General features: G+C 29.4%; 4 protein-coding genes across 10 annotated transcripts in view; 3 read left to right on the forward strand and 1 right to left on the reverse strand.

Moving 5' to 3' along the window:
• Positions 1 to 3,582, forward strand: part of LOC117177634 (NADPH--cytochrome P450 reductase) — a 98,634-nt gene extending 95,052 nt beyond the window's left edge. For all 6 annotated transcript variants that reach the window (XM_033368428.1, XM_033368425.1, XM_033368424.1 and 3 more), the window contains 3 exons: positions 3 to 264; positions 390 to 618; positions 1,535 to 3,582. In XM_033368428.1, coding sequence (XP_033224319.1) covers positions 3 to 264; positions 390 to 618; positions 1,535 to 1,679 — 636 coding nt within the window. In that variant the 3' untranslated portion in view covers positions 1,680 to 3,582. The remainder of the gene's footprint in view (positions 1 to 2; positions 265 to 389; positions 619 to 1,534) is intronic.
• A 1,429-nt stretch (positions 3,583 to 5,011) lies between these two features.
• On the reverse strand, positions 5,012 to 6,056 carry LOC117177636. Its single transcript, XM_033368430.1, has 3 exons — positions 5,897 to 6,056; positions 5,541 to 5,744; positions 5,012 to 5,478 (listed from the first exon to the last, which is right to left on the reverse strand). The coding sequence occupies exons 1-3, from the start codon at positions 5,906 to 5,908 to the stop codon at positions 5,068 to 5,070; spliced, it is 627 nt and encodes a 208-aa protein (XP_033224321.1). The 5' UTR covers positions 5,909 to 6,056; the 3' UTR covers positions 5,012 to 5,067.
• Positions 6,057 to 6,999: 943 nt separating this feature from the next.
• LOC117179036 (cell cycle checkpoint protein RAD17) lies at positions 7,000 to 14,464 on the forward strand. Its single transcript, XM_033370658.1, has 9 exons — positions 7,000 to 7,137; positions 7,708 to 8,119; positions 12,799 to 12,955; positions 13,034 to 13,156; positions 13,267 to 13,445; positions 13,529 to 13,618; positions 13,730 to 13,920; positions 13,997 to 14,115; positions 14,229 to 14,464. The coding sequence occupies exons 1-9, from the start codon at positions 7,123 to 7,125 to the stop codon at positions 14,359 to 14,361; spliced, it is 1,419 nt and encodes a 472-aa protein (XP_033226549.1). The 5' UTR covers positions 7,000 to 7,122; the 3' UTR covers positions 14,362 to 14,464.
• A 2,551-nt stretch (positions 14,465 to 17,015) lies between these two features.
• Positions 17,016 to 19,295, forward strand: part of LOC117178326 (WASH complex subunit 4) — an 8,389-nt gene continuing 6,109 nt past the window's right edge. Inside the window, exons 1-2 of one of the 2 annotated variants that reach the window (XM_033369731.1) lie at positions 17,016 to 17,833; positions 18,202 to 18,980. In XM_033369731.1, the coding sequence (XP_033225622.1) occupies positions 17,318 to 17,833; positions 18,202 to 18,980 (1,295 nt within the window). In that variant the 5' untranslated portion in view covers positions 17,016 to 17,317. Of the gene's footprint in view, positions 17,834 to 17,918; positions 17,987 to 18,201; positions 18,981 to 19,295 lie in introns of those variants that run through there. The other variant, XM_033369732.1, reaches the window with a different exon arrangement.

Genomic DNA, 19,295 nt, shown 5'->3' on the forward strand with positions numbered 1-19,295 from the left:
AGCTTCATCCCACTACTGTTCATATAACTGCAGTTGTCGTAGAATATAAAACACCAACTGGAAGAATTAACAGGGGAGTGACGACTTCCTGGTTGAAGGAAAAACATCCCTCAGATCCTCCATGCTTGGTTCCAATTTTCGTAAGAAAATCACAATTCCGTCTTCCTCTTCGTACTTCCACGCCCATTATTATGGTTGGCCCAGGAACTGGTCTTGCACCTTTCAGAGGATTCATTCAAGAACGTGATCTTGCTAGGAAGGAAGGTTTGTTGAATTAAAAATTCATCGCTTCAATAAATTTTAATAGAATCTGAATTAAAATTTTTGTATTCAATAATCGTTTTATACTAAAAAGATCATACCTTTCATTATTTTTCCGTTGAAAATAGGTAAGGAAGTGGGAGACACGATTTTGTACTTTGGGTGCAGGAAAAGTGAGGAAGACTTTCTTTACAAAGAGGAGCTCGAAGAATACGTAAAAAGTGGTACTCTCACTTTACACTGTGCTTTTAGTAGGGAACAAGCAAACAAAGTTTATGTCACACACTTGCTTGAAAAGAATAAGGACGAGCTATGGGATGTAATTGGTGAAAAAAATGGGCATATTTACGTATGCGGGTAAGTGTTTCTAATCCTTATTTTTTTTCTTTCCGGGAAAAAAAAAAAATTCTTTCCGGGTTGTTTGTTTTTCAAGATTTAAATTAGAAAATTTTTATTTGCAAGTCTACATTTTTAATTTTCAAATTCTTACACGTTTATTGTTTAATTTGCAACATTCATTATTTTAAAAATTTGAATTCAATTGAAAACGTTAAAAATAATATTGAGGAACTTCATAGCTTGCTTCAATTAAGTTCATCAAAAAAGTGCCTGCACATCCAGCTTCTCTTTTTTACGTATTTCTGGGATTATTAAGGTTCCTCATTTTTAGAGTAAAAAAATCGATTTTTATCTCTAAACTTAAAGAAAAGTCATTTTTAACGATTAAAAATCTTATTTTCTCGCAAACGTCGCCAAAAGTAAAAAGGAATATATAGTTTAAAATTGATACGCTTACTGAAATCTATAAAAAATATACCCTTACCAGATGTTTATCTTGTGAGCCTTAAAATTCTCATGTAACATCATCTTCACATTGTTATTGAACGAAAAACAAACAATCAAATAACTGAAATGTTAAAGTTCGTTAAACTGCATACTATTTTAGTCCATTTTGATCGAATTATTTTTTTTCTTTCTTTTTTTTTAAATATAAATTATTTAAAAGAAAAACTAGTAAGAGTATAATTTCAAAGTTTTTTTATGTAGAAAAACAATGTTTAACCGTGAACTTCCATGCATATTTTGCATCGTCTGTAAGAAAAATGAGATATTTAAGCGTTAAAAATTAAAAAAAAAAGTTTTTCTCATAAAAACGTACTACGTTTTTTTTCTTTTTTGGATTAAAATAACCAGAGGCATCTCCGAAATATGTACAAAAGATAAACTGGATGTACAAGCACTTTTTTTTAATAATCATGGTTTTCAATTTCAGTGATGCCCGAAATATGGCTCGTGACGTGCACAACATTCTTCTGAAAGTTGTGATGCAGAATGGAAAAATGACGGAAATGGAAGCGCAGGATTACATTAAGAAAATGGATACGCAGAAACGCTACTCGAGCGATGTTTGGAGTTGAATTTTATTCTTTTACAACAAACTGCAAATTACAAGAAGATGCATCGTTGTAGACAGATTTTTATCGGTAATAATTGTGGGCGCATAAGAGAACCGAAATGAGTTTACATTCTTTTATATAATTGCAATCTTTCAAAGCAGACATCCTGCTTTCTAATGAACTTGAGCAAATGGGTTGTGATAATATTGAGCGTGTGTTGTTACTAGATTATTATAAATTCCATACAACGAAACATAATTTTCTATCACTCTCGAAATGAGTAGCTAAAGCTAAGAACTTCTTGCGAATTCTTTTTGATCAGACAATGTATTAGTGATAAATACTGTACATATAGTTAAAGTAATGTGATAGAGGCATTTGTTGTTGTAGGTGTTTGCTGCTAAAAAAAAGAGGCAATCCTATTTTGCTCGTGAAGCAAAAAGAAAGTTTTGCGATATGTAAATGCGATGATCGCATACTACAGTAAACTTCCACCTATTCTGACGGCTATGAAACGTACACGACCAATTACTTTAAGGCTGGAGGGTCCCTTACCTATGCCGCGAGTCAAGATATTTTTATCACGCCCTATCACGGGTCTATTTGAAATCAAATACTATCAATAATGATACATATAAATACACCGGGCTCACAGTGTTTCGCGATTTAGTAAGTCGGAAAGGCGCAGTACGCGGGTACTCACATGTGAATGTTGCGCACCGTTATGCATTCCTAATGGAGCATGACAGAGTTTTTTCTGTGTTTTTATTGATCGACGACAATTTGTCGACTAAAAAACGATTGAACTATTTCAAGGAATAGTGAGTTTTGCAGCATGACTTCGCAAGTTCGATCATGCTAAGATAGGTGGCAATTTCTGAAAGGTTAGCATAGTGCTTGACATAGGAATGCAGACAACTTTTTGGATAAAATATTCTTAACGTAAATCTAAGTTATAAAGGTCTGAATAGTAATATTTTGCAAACGTAAAATGTATTTACTTTTAGTATTTATTTTTGGATTAGCGTATCAGATGGGGTACTCTAACCTAAATTTTCGGATAGTTGATTGTATTTCGTGAAACTGAAAGGTCGTCAGTCGATAAAAGACTGAAACTTGACCGAGAAAATACATTCTACATTTGAGAAATATTACTATTCGTATATTTATGACTTACTTTACTTTAGTTGTCTGCATTCCCATGACGTCACGCTAAAATACTCAATTCAAATCAACGCGGTCTCCTTGCTCTTCGGGACTCTTTTTTCTAATTGGTCAGCCACTGACGCGCGCGTAACCGTACATCCCGTATAGGGACCGTGGTGGGAGGTGACGGAACTGCGCCATTTCGAATAAGAATGTATAGGGGATATCGAATAGGTGAATTTTCGAATGTGCGGTCATTAACGTAGGTGGAAGTTTACTGTATTACTTGCCTTCTTTTTTTTTAGAACATTTTTAGCTGTGTATCAATTATAAATAAGGAGGGTTCTTGTTCTTGGATGAGGAACAACTCAAGCCTAGATAAATTATTTTTCTTAGAGTATAATGCAAATAGTTATTTATATTGATAGTGAGTACTGTCATATACACAAATATTACGCAATGTTCATACACGCTCTAATCAATTATTATACACAAATAGAAAATCTGATTGTTTTGTGTACGTAATATATAATATATGATTATTGATTATGCATATATTGTAAATATATAAGGTGTCTACCATACCAATTTGCATGTAATGGATGCATTATTTCTAATCGCAGAGCACCAGGCGTGGCTAAATCATCAGCGAACCCTCATTATATTTGAAGATGTTTTTTTCTAACTTCTGGTTATTTACCCAAGTCTTGTGATCTCGTATGCAGAAAGTATATCATTTTTAATCACTAATCGCACAATAAAATATAATTATTGTTAACTACTTGTTTAAAATATTGATTTGAATATTATATAAATAGTACAAGATTACAAATCTTTAACTACAAAAAAAGCGACGTTATTTTTGTTCCAGATTTAAACCTTGAATTGCTTTTGCTATTTATGACAACACTCGGTTATTTATTAAAACAAAGCAAATCGTTTTTTTATGATTGCAGGGTGCACAGTCTTTCCCTTTTTTCTTGAAATTACCCTTTTTCCCCTGTTCTCAAAAACTTCCTCTTTTCTCTTTAAATCTACAATATTTAAATTACGCGTAAAAATTTCTGAAATTACTAATTTAATAATAAGTAAAGCAATTCACTTGAATAAATTATTTATGAATAAATATGGTACACGTTTCAAGTGCTGGACCATTAAAAATACTGGACACAGAAGTTTTTATCTAATATGAAATTGGATCAGTTACAAAATATTTAGTACTTTTTAAATAAGTATTAGAAGGTGAACACTTTTTAGTTAAATGTACAAAGTCAAATACCTAATCAAAACATGAAATATTCCAAAGCTATCAATTGCAATGTTAAATGTTCTAAATTGAGCAATTTTTAATTTAAGTTTAAGAGCACTGAAGTGTATGATGGTATGAAAATAATAAAATAAATCAAATCGTTTGAGCTAAGGGAAGAACTGGCAGGTTGGCATTCGACAAAAGTGAAAATAATTAAAATCATTTAAATTCACAATTTCAAATTACTTCGTATTGGAAGATTTGTTGGAAATGTGCAAAAACACGTTTTTTATTTAGTTTTATGCATACAATTAAAAAAAAAGTTGAATATGTCGAACCGGAATTTCATTCAGCTTAAACAAAACAAAACATTTTATCATTTTGCTTTTTCGGAAAAAGCTTTTGTCATAATTTAACATTTTTGAGATTTAATTATGTTTGCTATTTTGGAACGTTGTAAACACCACGACAAAAATTTGTCACTGGAATAAAAAATAATAACATCTTTCTTTGGTTCAAGCTGAAGAAATTTAAGGTTCGAATTAATCTAAAAAGAAAACATGTTTTTCTACTTATTCAAAAATTCTAAATAAGGCAAATCTTGTTTTTGAATTTTTATGATTTTAAATTGTACATTTAAAAAAGAGAACAGAAGATATTACCCGATTTTAACCTTTGTTTTTTTACCTGTTTTGAATTTCGACCCACAAATTGTTATCCCTCAACTCAGACGACTCGATTAATTTTAGCATTTTTACTTCGCTCTCATTGAAAATTATTAAAAGGTAACTTTTCTTATAAACAGATTGTTTATTATTTACCACATGTAAAAATACGCTCCTTTTACGCTGTGATTCCTGTGATTGGAAGAAAAGATGATTGCATTTTTGTAAAAAAAGTCTTTTATTGCAATACGTTAAAAACAAGGAAAACAAAACTACAGGTAACATTGCACAAAATAAAATAAGTTTTTTCATCACAGATACAGACGATAATAAATCAAGTTCAACAGAATTACTCTTGTCTATCTTCATAGATAGGCTTGACCTCTTCTTTGGCGTGAGAATTAAAATATTGCTGACTCAAAGATTGATAGGTTTGAGGAAGCCCCAAAGACTGATAATGCTGAGGAGTTGAAGGTTTATAGTTTTGAGGAAATGCTGATAACCCAAAAGTTTGAGAAAATTCCCAAGGTTGATGACTTTGCGGAATTGAAGAAGGTTGATAAGTATGACGATTTTCAGAAGCTTGATACGTCTGAGGAAGTCCCAACGAATGAATTTCGGGCTTGAATAACAAAGGTGCATCGTTTTGTTGAAAAGGCAAAGGTGCATATCTAAAAATTGGCGATTGGTTCAAGTGAAACTGAATTGCTTCGGGGTCTGATTGTGAAATTTTGAAAACTGGATCCAAGGAAGCTGGAATCTGCAAAAACAAAAGTTTACAAATCAATAAGATATTAGAGTTTTGTTTTGATTAATAATTACCTTATTTTCAGGCAGGAAATATGGAGATAATCCTTTGGTATCAAAATTGGAAGGGGCAAAATTTGGATACGAGTACGGATTGAATCCATAATCAAGTCCACCTAATCCTCGTTTAAGTTTCGTTTTTTCTAAAGTGTCTTTGTGTGTTGGCTTTGCTTCCTCGGCGACAGCCAAAACCACTAAAGCGAAGAAAAAAATGACCGTCTGTAAAATTAAAGGAAAGAAAAAATGTAATTCAATAAGTTGACTCAAATCAATTGCAATTTTAAAAGGTAATTTGGAAAATAATAGTTCGTTCTGTATAAACAACAGCGAATGAAGATAGAAGCATTTAAAAGAAATACTAAATCAATTACCTTAGACTCCATTGCGATGCTGGTCTTCTTTAAATGAAATTTCAGAGGAGCAAACACTTTTATAGGCCTACAAACTCTCGCAAGATGTAATAGAATAAGCGATGGTAGTCAAATAAAGTTCTCAATGCGAAGTCGTTGAAGGGTACAGTCCAAGACTTTTCATTTCTTATGTAACTAACGCCCATACTTAATGTAAATTCGTATGGCCATTTTGCCCGTTACTCGTGTCATTACGACGAAATTCGATGGTCTGAAGAAATAGCGCGGATATTTTATTATATAATGGAGGCATAGGATTAAAAATGAATCATTACCGAATGAGTGACAAAATCGGAATTATTGCGATCTAAGCTCTTTTAATCTATAAACAATTAAAATTCTATTTTAAAATTCTGAAAGTGGACCGCTATATGCATACCTATAGAAAAAAATATGACATTGCAGCAAATGTATAGCGATTGTGAAATATGTAAATAAAAACACCGAATTTTTTAAATTATTGACCGAATTGGCATATCAGATTTAATTATCAATTTGATTTTTGAACTTTTTTCTAAAGCATATCCCTAAAATATATGTATAACTGCAAAACAAAAATAATCGTTGAATATAATGTAGTGCTATAACTTAAGTCGAAAGTTCCTATTCTTCATATGTTTTTTGAAACACGATTTAGAAAGTTTTTAACCATTTCAAATGTATTATTTATCATATCAGTTTTTTATTTGCATGCATTACAAAATTTTCCCAAAACGTAGAGTAATGAATAAAATATCCAAGTGACTTATCTCACATTTATATAAGAGAATTATACACGCAACTTTAGATTAACTTTCACTTCTTTGAATTAGGTCAAATATGTGAAATTTGAGTTTAATATTCACATACGTTTTTTTTTTTTTTTTTGATAAAATACTTCAAAATAGTAAATTATAATAGAAATAATAATGACGAGAGAACTTCCTGGTGAAGTATGTACTAAGTATTTCCCATGTATTTATAATTTCCTCTACAGTTTATATCGTCTTTATGGTTTTAATTTCCCGCGCAAATGATCACGTGTCCTACAGTTTTTTGGTATCTAGAGGGGGATGGTCGACAACCCGGGCTTGAAATTAAAAACAGCTGATTGGGAAGATCCGGCGGAGAAAAATGATTTTTACTACTGCAAAACAATTTTCTTTTACATTTACTTACCACTTTCCTGAAATCGAAATTGTTCAAGAATGACTCAACCTAAGGTAAGGATCAAACGTATAATAATAAATAGTGATAAATCAAAATGAATAATATTTTATCATAAAAATATTTCAGTTTTAAAATAATAGAGTAATATTTGATATGATGATTATAAAAGGCTGTTTTTCTAAGTTTACATAGTTAAAAAATATATAATAGAGCATACAAATATTTATATCGGTATGTTTATTCAAGCAAAGTAATGTTCACAGAATTTAGAGGTAAATTATAGGTTAGTTTTTTTTATTTGTTACCCTTTTATCCCAGTTGCTCAGTTAATATAGTCAATTTTATTTTGTAATCTTTATATATTTATATAACTGAATATACATATATATATTTTTTTGTTTGTTTGTTTATTATTAATAATTATATTAAATTTATAAATTTTAATATTTACATTGAATTTATGCATTATATGTTTGTAAGAATTTGGAACCAAAAAAGACGCGAATTCAAATATTAAAATTTACCTTGCGCAATAATTCAGAAACTTTTTTCCGTAAACTTTATACCCTGTAAAAAATGATTAAGAGTTAAATTGTTACAAAATATTAAACAATTATTTGCAGAAGGATAAATGGTTGCTACCATCGTTTGACTTTACGCCTTCTAAAACTCCAATAAAATTGAAGCGATCTGCTACAATGACAATAAAAACCTCAGAAAGCCCGCCAAAGAAAAGCTTGGTAAGAAAATATTCTAGTGAAAGCCTCATTAAGAAGGAAAATATTAGCAGCTTGTCGGAATTATTGTTTGCTTGTGATCCAAAAAGTTCTTTGGATTTATCAGTCAGCAGACAAAAACAGCAAGAGATTTCTGCTTGGTTAAAAGGCAAGACTCAAAGAGGGAAACCAAATATTTTAATTATCTCGGGTCCTTCTGGCTGTGGAAAAACAGTGGCGCTTAAAGTGCTTGCAGAAGAACATGCTTTTAATGTAACAGAATGGATAACACCGGTAGATCAACTTATGGACGAAAATAGTAAGAATCAAGAATTTAACGCCTCAAATTGTTTACTTTAACCAGGAAGTCTAGCGGACCGGAAAATCGAGAAAAAAACCGTGGATCTTTTTCTTCTATCGTACATCTACTGTTGTTCTTCTTGTTATTGTTTGATCAAGAATCAGAAAGAGAAAATCGGATTGCTTCACAAATCATATATGATACCATCAACGTTTTTCGATTATTGCTTAATTTATTTTAATGTTAAATATATAAGCGTTGTAGTAAAGTAGATTATTAACCAAGTGGGGAAACTAGGAGATTCCTGATAGATAAAAATATTTATATTTTTCCAGCATATTTTGTTTTAACTATAAACAAATTTGTTGGCCAGTAATCTAGAATATCTAACATCAGAAATTAATTAATTACCTTGAACGACAAAATTACATAAATTATTAAGTTATATTCAGATTCGGCGAATTTATTAAAACTAGAATTAATCACTAAAATTTCCCAAGTTACAAACTAGCAGACCCGTATCATAGTGTGGATATAGGAGAATTACGAGAAACGAGAAACAGATCTGCTGGAGCTCCGGTGGCGTAATTAGTTAATGCGCACTCGTGAATAGTGGCGTTCCCGGTTCAAATCCGGGCTGAGGAAGAATTTGTTTAAAACTCTCTCGAGAAAATTATTTGACCAGTAATCGGCAATATATAACATCATGAATGAATTAATTAATTACTCCGGTCAACAAAACAACATCAATTATTCAATGATCAGGGTGGCCGCTGGACCGAGAAGTGACCGTGAAGTTTTTCAGACTGGGAAAAACCGGGAAATGACAGTGCATTCTTTTTTTTTATCGGGAATTTTACAAATTTGTAGAAGAAAAATCTGTCCACCTTCGGTTTTAACAGTTTTTAAATAATTAATGGAATTGTTATGTTTTTCAATTATGCTATTATTTAGCTTACAATGCGTAATTCGAAATTTTTTTACTTTAAAAATTTTCCATTTAAAATGTTCATTTCTAACCTTACATTTTTAATTAAAGGAATTTTTAAATGCTTTCTTAAAGACTTGAACAAATAAAAAGTAAAAGCCTTTCATGTTGAAAATTTTGGGTAAAAAACCTTTTTATTTAATAAATAAATACATTTTTTAAATTTATCTCTACTTAAAGTAATAAAAAATGAACAAAACGATTTGACAAAACGATTTTAAACCTGTTTAAAATTTAAGAATTTTCAGATTTTAACGTTAAAACTTAAACGGTTCCAATTTGAAAGTCTTAGTCATTAAAGAAACGTGAGCGTGTGACTGAAAGTTTATAATCTATTTTCAACTTAAAAATAACTTCATAATAATATATTCTTAATTAAAGGATTTTATTAAATTTAGAATATTGTTTCAGTCTAAAATATTCAATTTTTACCCCACTCAATTCGAAATTTTAATTAAAAAAAAAGAATATTTATTGAATATTTAGAAATATTTGAATTTCTTAAAGACAAGTAAATTTAAACCAAATATTTAAAAATAAAGAATCTTTAACTGAATTTTTTGACACAGAAAACCTGGAATCATTAAAATTTCGAAGAGCCTTTAAACTTTGAACGTTACAATTTTAATTATTGTATTTGAAAAATTCTTAATTTATTAGTGAAATTGTTAAATTTTTATGTATAATTTACAAATAAAAATTTAAGTAATTTTAAGAGATATTTAGGAGTTTTAAAACGATTAAAAATTATCATTAAAATTTTAGAAAGTTTTCTTAAAAACTTCTAGAATCTTTTTTGAAATTTTTTTCTAAATCTTTGAAAAACTTTTGAAATATTCTCTTAGAATAATTTTTCAAAATGAAAAATAATTTTTAATTTTCCTAGGAATCTTGAAAAAATGTTTTTATTCTTTTGATGCCTTTCACAATTCTTGAAAATAATCTAATTTTTTTGTTTAAAATCAACGAAAATCTGTATTTTGTTTATTTTAGGCTATCATTTCACCTCTTACATTAAGTTTGAATCTTTTCAAAACTTCTACATATCTCTTAAAATTATTCGAATTTCGCCTACAAATAATAAATGTAAAGAAATGTTCTAAAATTTACAGGATTTTCTGAAAATTGTGGAAAAATTTCAATTTATTTTGATGGATATTTAGAAGTTCTGAAAAAATTTCCAAAATAATTTTAAATTTAAAACCAATTTAAAATAACTTCTAGGTTTTTCAAGATTTTGAAATAAAATTTTGAAGCTTTCCAAGGATGTTTAAACTATTTAAAAAGAAAATAATTGAGTTTCTAATTTATATTTGATGTTTCTAGCTTAAAATTCCTTAAAATTATATAATTTTGAAAATGTTCAAGTCAATTGATTGATTTTTTAATTCAGAGCATTGACAATAATAACGTGGATTTATATTTTTTTATATTGAAAAATGTTAGTACCTTCAATTTTATACGCGGAAATTAATGAGCTTATTTGAAGACATTTTTTAATTAAAAACTTTTTAATTTCAATTTAAAAAACTAAAGTTTAACAGTTCCACTTTGAGTGCTTTCATTTTAACTTTTAAAGCTCAGTTTTTATTACCTCAAGTGGAAAATTTTGTAGCTTTAGTGTTGCATTTTTTTAATTTCATGGGCCGTGAAAAGTGTTTGCGAACCGGGAAATGACCGGGAGTTTATTTCGTCGATTCAAACGGCCACCCTGAATGATGATAAGTTGACACGAATTCATATATATTTACCTTCAAAATGATCCTATAAGGACGTTTAACAATATTATTTTATATTTTATTTAAATTTTAAGAAAACATTAAAATTTGCGCTACTTTAGCAATATTTTTTAAAGAAATTGACAGAATGACTTCAGTCTGGCTCATTGTATAGAAAATTACAATAGCTTTCAACCTATTTAAATGAAAAAAATTTCAATTCTCATAATTATTATAAGGGAGGATAGTGCAACTACTCCCCATAGAACTGTGTTTGACCTCTTTGCGGCTTCTAGGTATACACTAAAGGATCTTAATAGGCAATCATCGATAAACAGGTGGTGTCATGCCCTTAATCAGAGATGTAGATTTTAGACACATACATCACTATAATCTCTGATTAAGGATAAGTTTAGCATGTGTACATGATCAGTGTGTCTACTCAAATCCTGGAAAAAGATTCCTTGAAAATTCAAATATTTCGCATATTTTAAACACCGACGATTAACTAATGAATTAAATAATAGTGAAGCAGAATTATTCATTTCTTGAATTGGCCTCTAAAGTCCTTGAATTCGAATAATAATTCAAACCAATTTTTATTTTATTTTCTTACACTTAAAATTCAATATATATTGAGGGAAAACGAATGTGGGTACTATATTAAATTCAATCTAAACTACTTTAAATTCGCAACTTTTCAAATAAAAATATTGCATTTTAAAAAAGATAGGTGTTAATCAGATAGTTCGATTTTCAACCAGAAGCCTTATTTTTTTACCAAAAAATACAAGCTTTCAACAAAAGATATGAATTTTCAAACAAACAGTTCAATTTTGAACCAAAAAAGACGTATTTTCAATCAAATATTGGAATATTCAACTAAAAAAAGATCAATTCTCAACTAAAGAGATTAATTTTTAACTAAACTGGTGGAATATTTACTGAAATAGTTACATTTTCAGTTAAAAAAAAAATTATTAAAAAAAGTAAATAAAATAATTTAAGTTTGAACTGGACTAGATAACTTTCCAGTAAAAAATTAATTTTCAGTCAAAGAAAAAACGAATTTTTAAGAAAATAGCTTATTCTTAATTTAAAGAGACAGATTTTTAACTAAAATGACAAATCTTCAAAAAAATTTAACAAAAAGGGTTTAACTTTCAACAATAAATTAATTTTTTATTCCAAAACGATTTAAATTGTTAAACAAAAGCAGTTTAATTCAACCAAAAATGTGACTTTTCAACATGAGTTGAAAATTCAACTAAGAAAAATTTTTTCATTCAAGAGAGAGAGAAAAAATTGCAAAAAAAGTAACAAAATGTTAAATTTTTTAGTAATAAGATGCATTTTCTGCTAAGGAGAATGAATTTTTCACAGAAAAATGAATTTCAGCTAAAAACGATCAATCCTCAACAAAAAATTAAATAATCAAATTTTAGTTAAAAACCTAATTTTGAACAAAACAGTTAAATACAGTAATATAAAGTTACTTTTGCATATTCGGGGAGTTGAAAAAGGGGATGGACTAGACCCGAGAATTCGGAATGTCAAGATACTTGGAATTAAGAAACAATTGGATTGCATTTTTGTTGTAATTTTTAGAAAAATTAAGCACGCTCTCGAAAAAATTTTATAACTTAAACAAAATGCACTGACATTTCCAATTTTTTTCCAGGTATATGAAAATTCCTTGACAATTGCAAGTTTTCTCCGTTTTCTCAGGTACAATAGACACCCTGATGATTGTCTTCTTTACAATATAGATTTTTTATGCGCATTATGATAAAATTCCTATTTATGTATATTGGTTTGGGACAAATTACATAAACCATATCTTTTAATTTGTCGGGCACAAAACTGTGGTGGGAAAAACCTCAGAAATTTCGAATTGCCTGATCACTAGACACTCTTTGTACACATTTGATTAAATCGCTTTTTATTTCAATTCTTGCCTTTTTCGCTCTACAAATAATACATTTCAATAGACAGGATAATGAGGCAAGGGGACAAATTTGAAGAGTTTTTGATAAGAGCAACTCGGTATAATTCTGTGTTGAGTAACATTTCCAGACGACTGCTAATAGTCAAAGAATTGCCTAATGTTTTCGTAGACGAGAAAAATGGATTCTATTCTGTTCTGGAGTAAATATAAAATAAATATTTTGTTTAACTCATCGACCTTTTGATCAAATTTATTAATAAACGTATGATTGCTTTTAGAAAATATATTGAGTATGGAAGAGAACCGCTCGTATTCGTTCACACAGAAACTGGAAACTCAAGATTAATGCAGACGCTTTTTGCAACAAATATCAGAGAGCGTTTTGCTATCGAGGTCATCAAGTAAGTCATCGAACTCTCTTATCAAACGATAAATCAATTACCCGGAAATCGTATTTTCATTGAAAATGGTTGTTTTTCCAAATCGTGTTCTGAATTCAAATTATTTCTAGTATAAACTCAACTACCCAGGCAGCAATGAAAAAGATGTTGGAGCGGGTGGCAAAGATTCTTAATGCAAAAGCTAGTCATTTTCTAAATGTTACACAAGACAAGGTAAACGAAGTGTTGTCTAATAACATTGGTGATGTTAGGAGTGCTGTTTTGAATCTCGTTTTTTCTTCGCTCAAGGGTATCGCAAATTAATTCCATATACTATAATCTTAGTTGCAAAAATATGAACTACGTTCTATAAATTCAACTTCATTTTGTTAGTGCCTGATAATCTTGCAAAAAGCGAATGCGAAGGACGAGAAGAAACTTTGAGTCTTCTGCATGGAGTTGGGAGAGTCATTAATCCAAAAAGTAAGAAACATAATTTTTCGGCTACAATATAGAAAAATAGTATCCTTTCTTAATTAGACAAAAAGTACATATAAGTCTATGAAACGTTACTTACTAAACCATAATTTGTAGGAATTGCTGAAGGGAAGTCTTGGAAGTTTGTCCATGATCCAGATGATATCGCATCATTTTTCCAATCTCAAGCCACGAATTTCGTGCACTTTCTTCATGCAAATTATTTAAACACAATTAGAGAAATTGACCGAGCTGAAATAAGCGCAGATATTTTGAGTTTAGCTGATGTGTTAACTTCTGAATGGAGAGTAAGTTTTATTGAACTTCTGTTGCTTGAGAGTCAAATAAAAATCAATTTTCTGATTTATTTTAATATCTTCACAGGATCCTAATTTGGGAAAAGTCACATTATCGTTTTGTGTCAGAGGATTAATGGTCGCTAATGATAATCCAGTTAGTGGTTGGAATCCAGTTAAAAAGCCCCAAAGCAGTTCTGTAAAAGTGTAAGATACTATTTTTTAATTAAAAAATAAAAGAACTTGTTTCAGTTTATTTTTTCCGTACAAAAGAATATATTAAATTTTGTTTATTAATATTCGCTGTGATTGACTTACAGAGACAGAAATTTAGCGTCAGCAGAAGTTCGGTGGTATAAGTCGCTCATCAAACCAGATTCAAAAAAGGCTGATGAAACAGAAAAGCAAAATAATTTCACTGATGAGAAGTCTATTATTGAGGATGCTGACTGACAGTATCCTAAGCTAAATGATTGTCTTTTGAAAAATATGTTTTACAAGTCTTTACTTATTCTTATGTTAAATATAATTTAATCTAAAATTTGTATAAGATAAAATAAATAAATTATGAACTACATCTGTTTAGGATTTAATTCTTTTAAACTGAAAATTTTTTGCGTTCATGTTTTGAAGCAAAATTTTAGATGTTTTCGCGAAAAGCTTTTTAAAGATAAAGTGATGATAATTGAAGTTGAAAACGTTTTTTGCTTCTCTTTATTCACTTAATTAAGTTTTAAAATCATTTTTATTTCCGATATTTTATAAAACTTAAATTTTTATTTTAAAAATTGTAAAGATAGTAATTATATGTATAAAATTATCCTTTTATTACATATGTAAACAAGAAATTGTACATTTTTATCATTTAGAAGTTTAGAACACGAATAATCAGTGAAATATGCCTTTGCTGAATCAAAACTCAAAAGTGGATAAATGCAATCAAAAACTTTTCGAATTTTATTTAATTGACAGTCTGACTAAGTATAATAGGATTTTGGAACCGCATATCTCGAGTTAAATACTAATTCTTCTCTGAAAAATATGTGTGACGAAAATCTCGAAATCATTGCTGTCGATTTTCCTTAATGCCGATTAGTGACGAAGAATGTCACGTTCGCGAGCATGATAAAAGTGACGAAAATGTAAGATTTAAAAAGTAAAATGTTATTTTTTAAGCAAATTTAGACATATTCAGCAGAATTCCCTATCTACTTTTTAAGCCTGTGATTGGACAAATTTTACTCTGAAATCGAAATTTTAGATGTTATATTTTTGGAGATGGATATGTCTTTGAAGAGATAAAAATTGCTAAAAAATCGCTGTTTGGAGGTTTGGCATTTGCTTGCGCTTAAGTAAAAGTTGTTGTTCGTTATTCCAACGCGCTTAAAATTCTGAAATGCATGGTTAATTTAACTTTCTGTACAAAAAATATAATTAATTTCCTACTGATTGCATTTTTTAAGCCTACTGATTAAATTGTTTAATTAATGAGTTCTGTAAATTAAGTTACTTACCAAAACCTAAAACTTGTAAACACTCGCTATTATGATATTTTGGAATCATAAAAATGCATTTTAAAATAATTTATTTATAATTTAATCAAATTAAATAAACATTTCAAGATCCAATTTTAGTGGTATCAAGTAATCAAAGCAACAAAAGGATTGCTAGAAAATCTGTATTGTTGTTTCTTAATATATATTAAACAACAGTCATACAGAATTTAAAAGTTTATATTTCCGCCAAAAAACATTTAAATTTTCAACAGAAAACAGTTGAATTAAAAATACGAAATTTCAACTAATTAGTCGAATCCTGAATCAAACAATGAAGAAAAGAAAATCTTATTCAAAATGTTGTGTTATCAAGACAAGAAGACGAATTTTCAACAACAAATTATTTAATAACTAAAAAATATGAATTTTCTACCAAAATAACGAAATGTTAAACTTAAAATTAGGAGTTTTCAACAAAGAAATGAATTTTTGACTTTAGTTTTTATTATGAATTTCAACCAACAAAAAATTAATTTGGAAACAAATAGTTTAATTTGTAACCAAAAAGCTTGAAGGACTAAAAAAAGATACCTCTCCGACAAAAAATGAAATAGACACATTTTCAATTTTTTAGTTAAAAAAATTAATTTTCAATGAAAACAAAACAATTTTTATCCAAAAGGATGCGTTTTTACCAAAATAAATTAATTTTCAACAATTTTTTTTTAATTTTTAGGTAATTTCTAACCTATTAGATGAATTTTCAGTAAATCAAATGAATTTTTAACACATTTCCAACAAACAAAAAGATTTTACAACTAAAATGTTGAATTGTAAGAAAATGAAGTTTTAACAAAGCTGTTTCACTGTAAAATAAATAGTTAAATTTTGAACCAAAAAGGGGTTGTCAATCGCTATTTACGAATAGTTAAGATCTTATAAATTAAATTTAAAAAATATAAATGAGAAAAATCCTTAGACCAACGCAAAATTGACAGGTTGCGATTTGCACAAAAGAAGCTAGAGATTTAAGTACCATTTCAATTCCAAATTTTTCTTGTTTTTCTTTACATTTTTAATAATTTTTTTATCATAATCTTAAATAATATGGAAACCTTCTAAACAGTCTAAATTTTCCAATTTAAAATTGAAATTTGTCAGATTTATTATCCGGAAATACCTTAATTAATTATTTTTTATGTTTATGTTAAAAAAAATGAAAAGTGCGGTTTTTGGATTATTAGATTGGAAACAAGTTATAGTTCGTTAAGCATAAAAATAATCTGCTAGTTTTAAAGAGTTGTAAATAAATGAAAAAAATTGGTGTTACTGTTATTATATTTACTGGAACTTATTTCTCGCTATAATCAAGAAACTTCTGTAAATCATATCATATCATATATTCTCAAATCATATAAGACTTTCTGTCAAATCTATAACAAAATGTGTTGAATGATGAACCGAGTTTTTTAAAAACAAAGGATACTAAATGTAAACTTTTTAATATTTATCGTCGCCAAAATATGCTGTGCGCGCAAACACAGTTTTTTTTCGTTAGTAAACCTCAAGCTCCACCCACATGTCATGATACAGTCACGTGCATAATGTCAGGGATGGCAGGAATTTAGAATACAGAAACGTCAAAAACCTTTCAAATCAACTATCCAAAACATTTATTCCAATACCCCTTCAATTTATCACTTCTTACGAAAAAATGCTGGAAACACAATGAATAAGTAGCAAGTGCAGCAGTAAACTAGCCATTCTTCAGAGAAAAATCTAACCTATAAAATGTGTGTGAAGACAATATCGGATAATGTAGTTAAGATCGTTAAGATCCTAAATTCTGAATGATAATTCTAGATCAGTAGATTTCAGTACGTTTAACGTCAACTAAAAAATAAATTTAAAAAATGATGGAATCTCCAGCTTGGAACCCTAGAAGAGATGAATCAGTGCATAAAGCAGCTGGATCAGCCCAGCTTGCGAAATATGGCCAGTTTTTCGAAGACTTGGCAGAAACTTCATGGAAGGATTTGTCTTCTCTGGAATATGTGATTGAAGGACCCATCAGGGTTGTTTATAGGCCAGTTGAGCACATCAGTATTTTATCTTTGGTTGAAACGGAGAACCAGACATTTTCTAAAATTCTAGCAGCAATTGCCGGAACGTGTAGAGAAATTAGATTGCTTAAAGCAGAAGCTGTGACTTTTCATGCAAAGCTTTTTGCTCAAGGGGAAAGAAATTCTGAGCAAAAGAATGGCATTGGAAGTCTTGTTTCGGATTTGCAAGATCTTTCTACTTATGCAAATAGAGTTTCGACTGTGATTCATTTAACGGTTCAACAACTAGCAAGTTTGGCTGAAAATCCTTACGAAATTTATCTTCCACTCTTGATGGAACACTTGTTGGACTTGTTCCTTATTTTGGTGAGATGCATTTATTTTATATTGACTTCTTTTTTTAGTTTAGTTTATTATTTAGAAAATGAAATACATCGTTCTTATGAAGAAATATACGGAACACGAATTTGGTAACAGAAGCTTTAGGATGAAAAATAACTGCAGGATTAAATAGACTAGGTAAATTTAGAAAAAAAATGGGTCTACTTTAATATTAAACCGACAGATTCTAAAGAATAATATTTGTAAGAAATTAACAATTCGATAAGGATTGCAGATGCGCTTATTGAATTATATATCAATTTGTTTAGGGATTAAATGAGTTTAGAGAAATTTAGTTTATCTGATTTTTCTTAGCTGATGAAATTCTGTTATTTTAACGAAATGATTTACAGATAACCCTGGACGAAATAATCGACACGCAGCCTTCTATTCTCTCTGAATGGAAAAAGTATCGAATTCAAATGCGTTCAGTTGCTCACAATACAACACAATTTCCAGTTCCAGAATTTAGACTTCAGATTTTCGAAAACTTGCTCAAAGATTTACATCATCAACTCTTATTAAAAACTTTATTCCTAAAAGCAATGGATCGGGCAATGGACATCAATAAGAATTCAGTTATGTCTGATAATTTTATGTCCTACTTAAGAAATACACTTGCAGATATCGAGAACAAGAACAGTGAGAATTATCCCTTTGATAAAAATTGGGCTAGGCTCAATGTCGGTATTGTTGTTGCTTCAAAACTGTTCGGCGCCAATGACAGGAAATTAATCAAGAGGATTCATGAAGTGAATAAAAAATTCTATGCCCTCACTCTAGCTGGAAACGTTGTTTGGATTCCTAATAAACTTCTAGAGGATTGTTTACCTAAGGATGTTGTGAGCTCAATAGGATCTCAAGTAGGAGAAAAGATTCTTACAATGAGAACTCAAAAATTACAGGCGGTAGCAAATTCTCTTATTCACAGAGCCATGCTGTGGAGCATCGAAGTTCAGAGTGCCCTCTTCAAAAGCGGATTTCAAGTTTTACAGATCGAAAGGCAGTGCTTCCTGCTCAGCGAAGTTTTAACTATTATGGGACTCATTAAGGAAAATGTCCTTTTTGTTACGAATTTGCATGCAGCATTATCGAAACCAATGACCCGCAACTCGGTTCAATTAATTTGCAGGTATTTCTTGACTCGAAAATATTCGAAAACGATTTAGAATATAATTATTCTAGAGCTCGTACTCACGCCAGTATTGACACTATTTGATATATTTTTTTATCGACACCATTTTCATTTGTAACACATATCCGTTGAATATTTTAAAGTCGAAGACGTCCGAAATATAATAATTCTAATTTCGATTACTGAAAAATAAACACATTCAATAATAATTACGAGGGTAGTTCAATAAGTCCTTAGAATGAAGTATAAAAACAATTTTTTTTGGGTAATTTTTTTTTTATTTTTTAACATAATCTCCTTGGAGCTCTATAC

The sequence above is a fragment of the Belonocnema kinseyi genome, chromosome 8 (genome assembly GCF_010883055.1).
Source record: "Belonocnema kinseyi isolate 2016_QV_RU_SX_M_011 chromosome 8, B_treatae_v1, whole genome shotgun sequence".
Lineage (NCBI taxonomy): Eukaryota > Metazoa > Arthropoda > Insecta > Hymenoptera > Cynipidae > Belonocnema > Belonocnema kinseyi.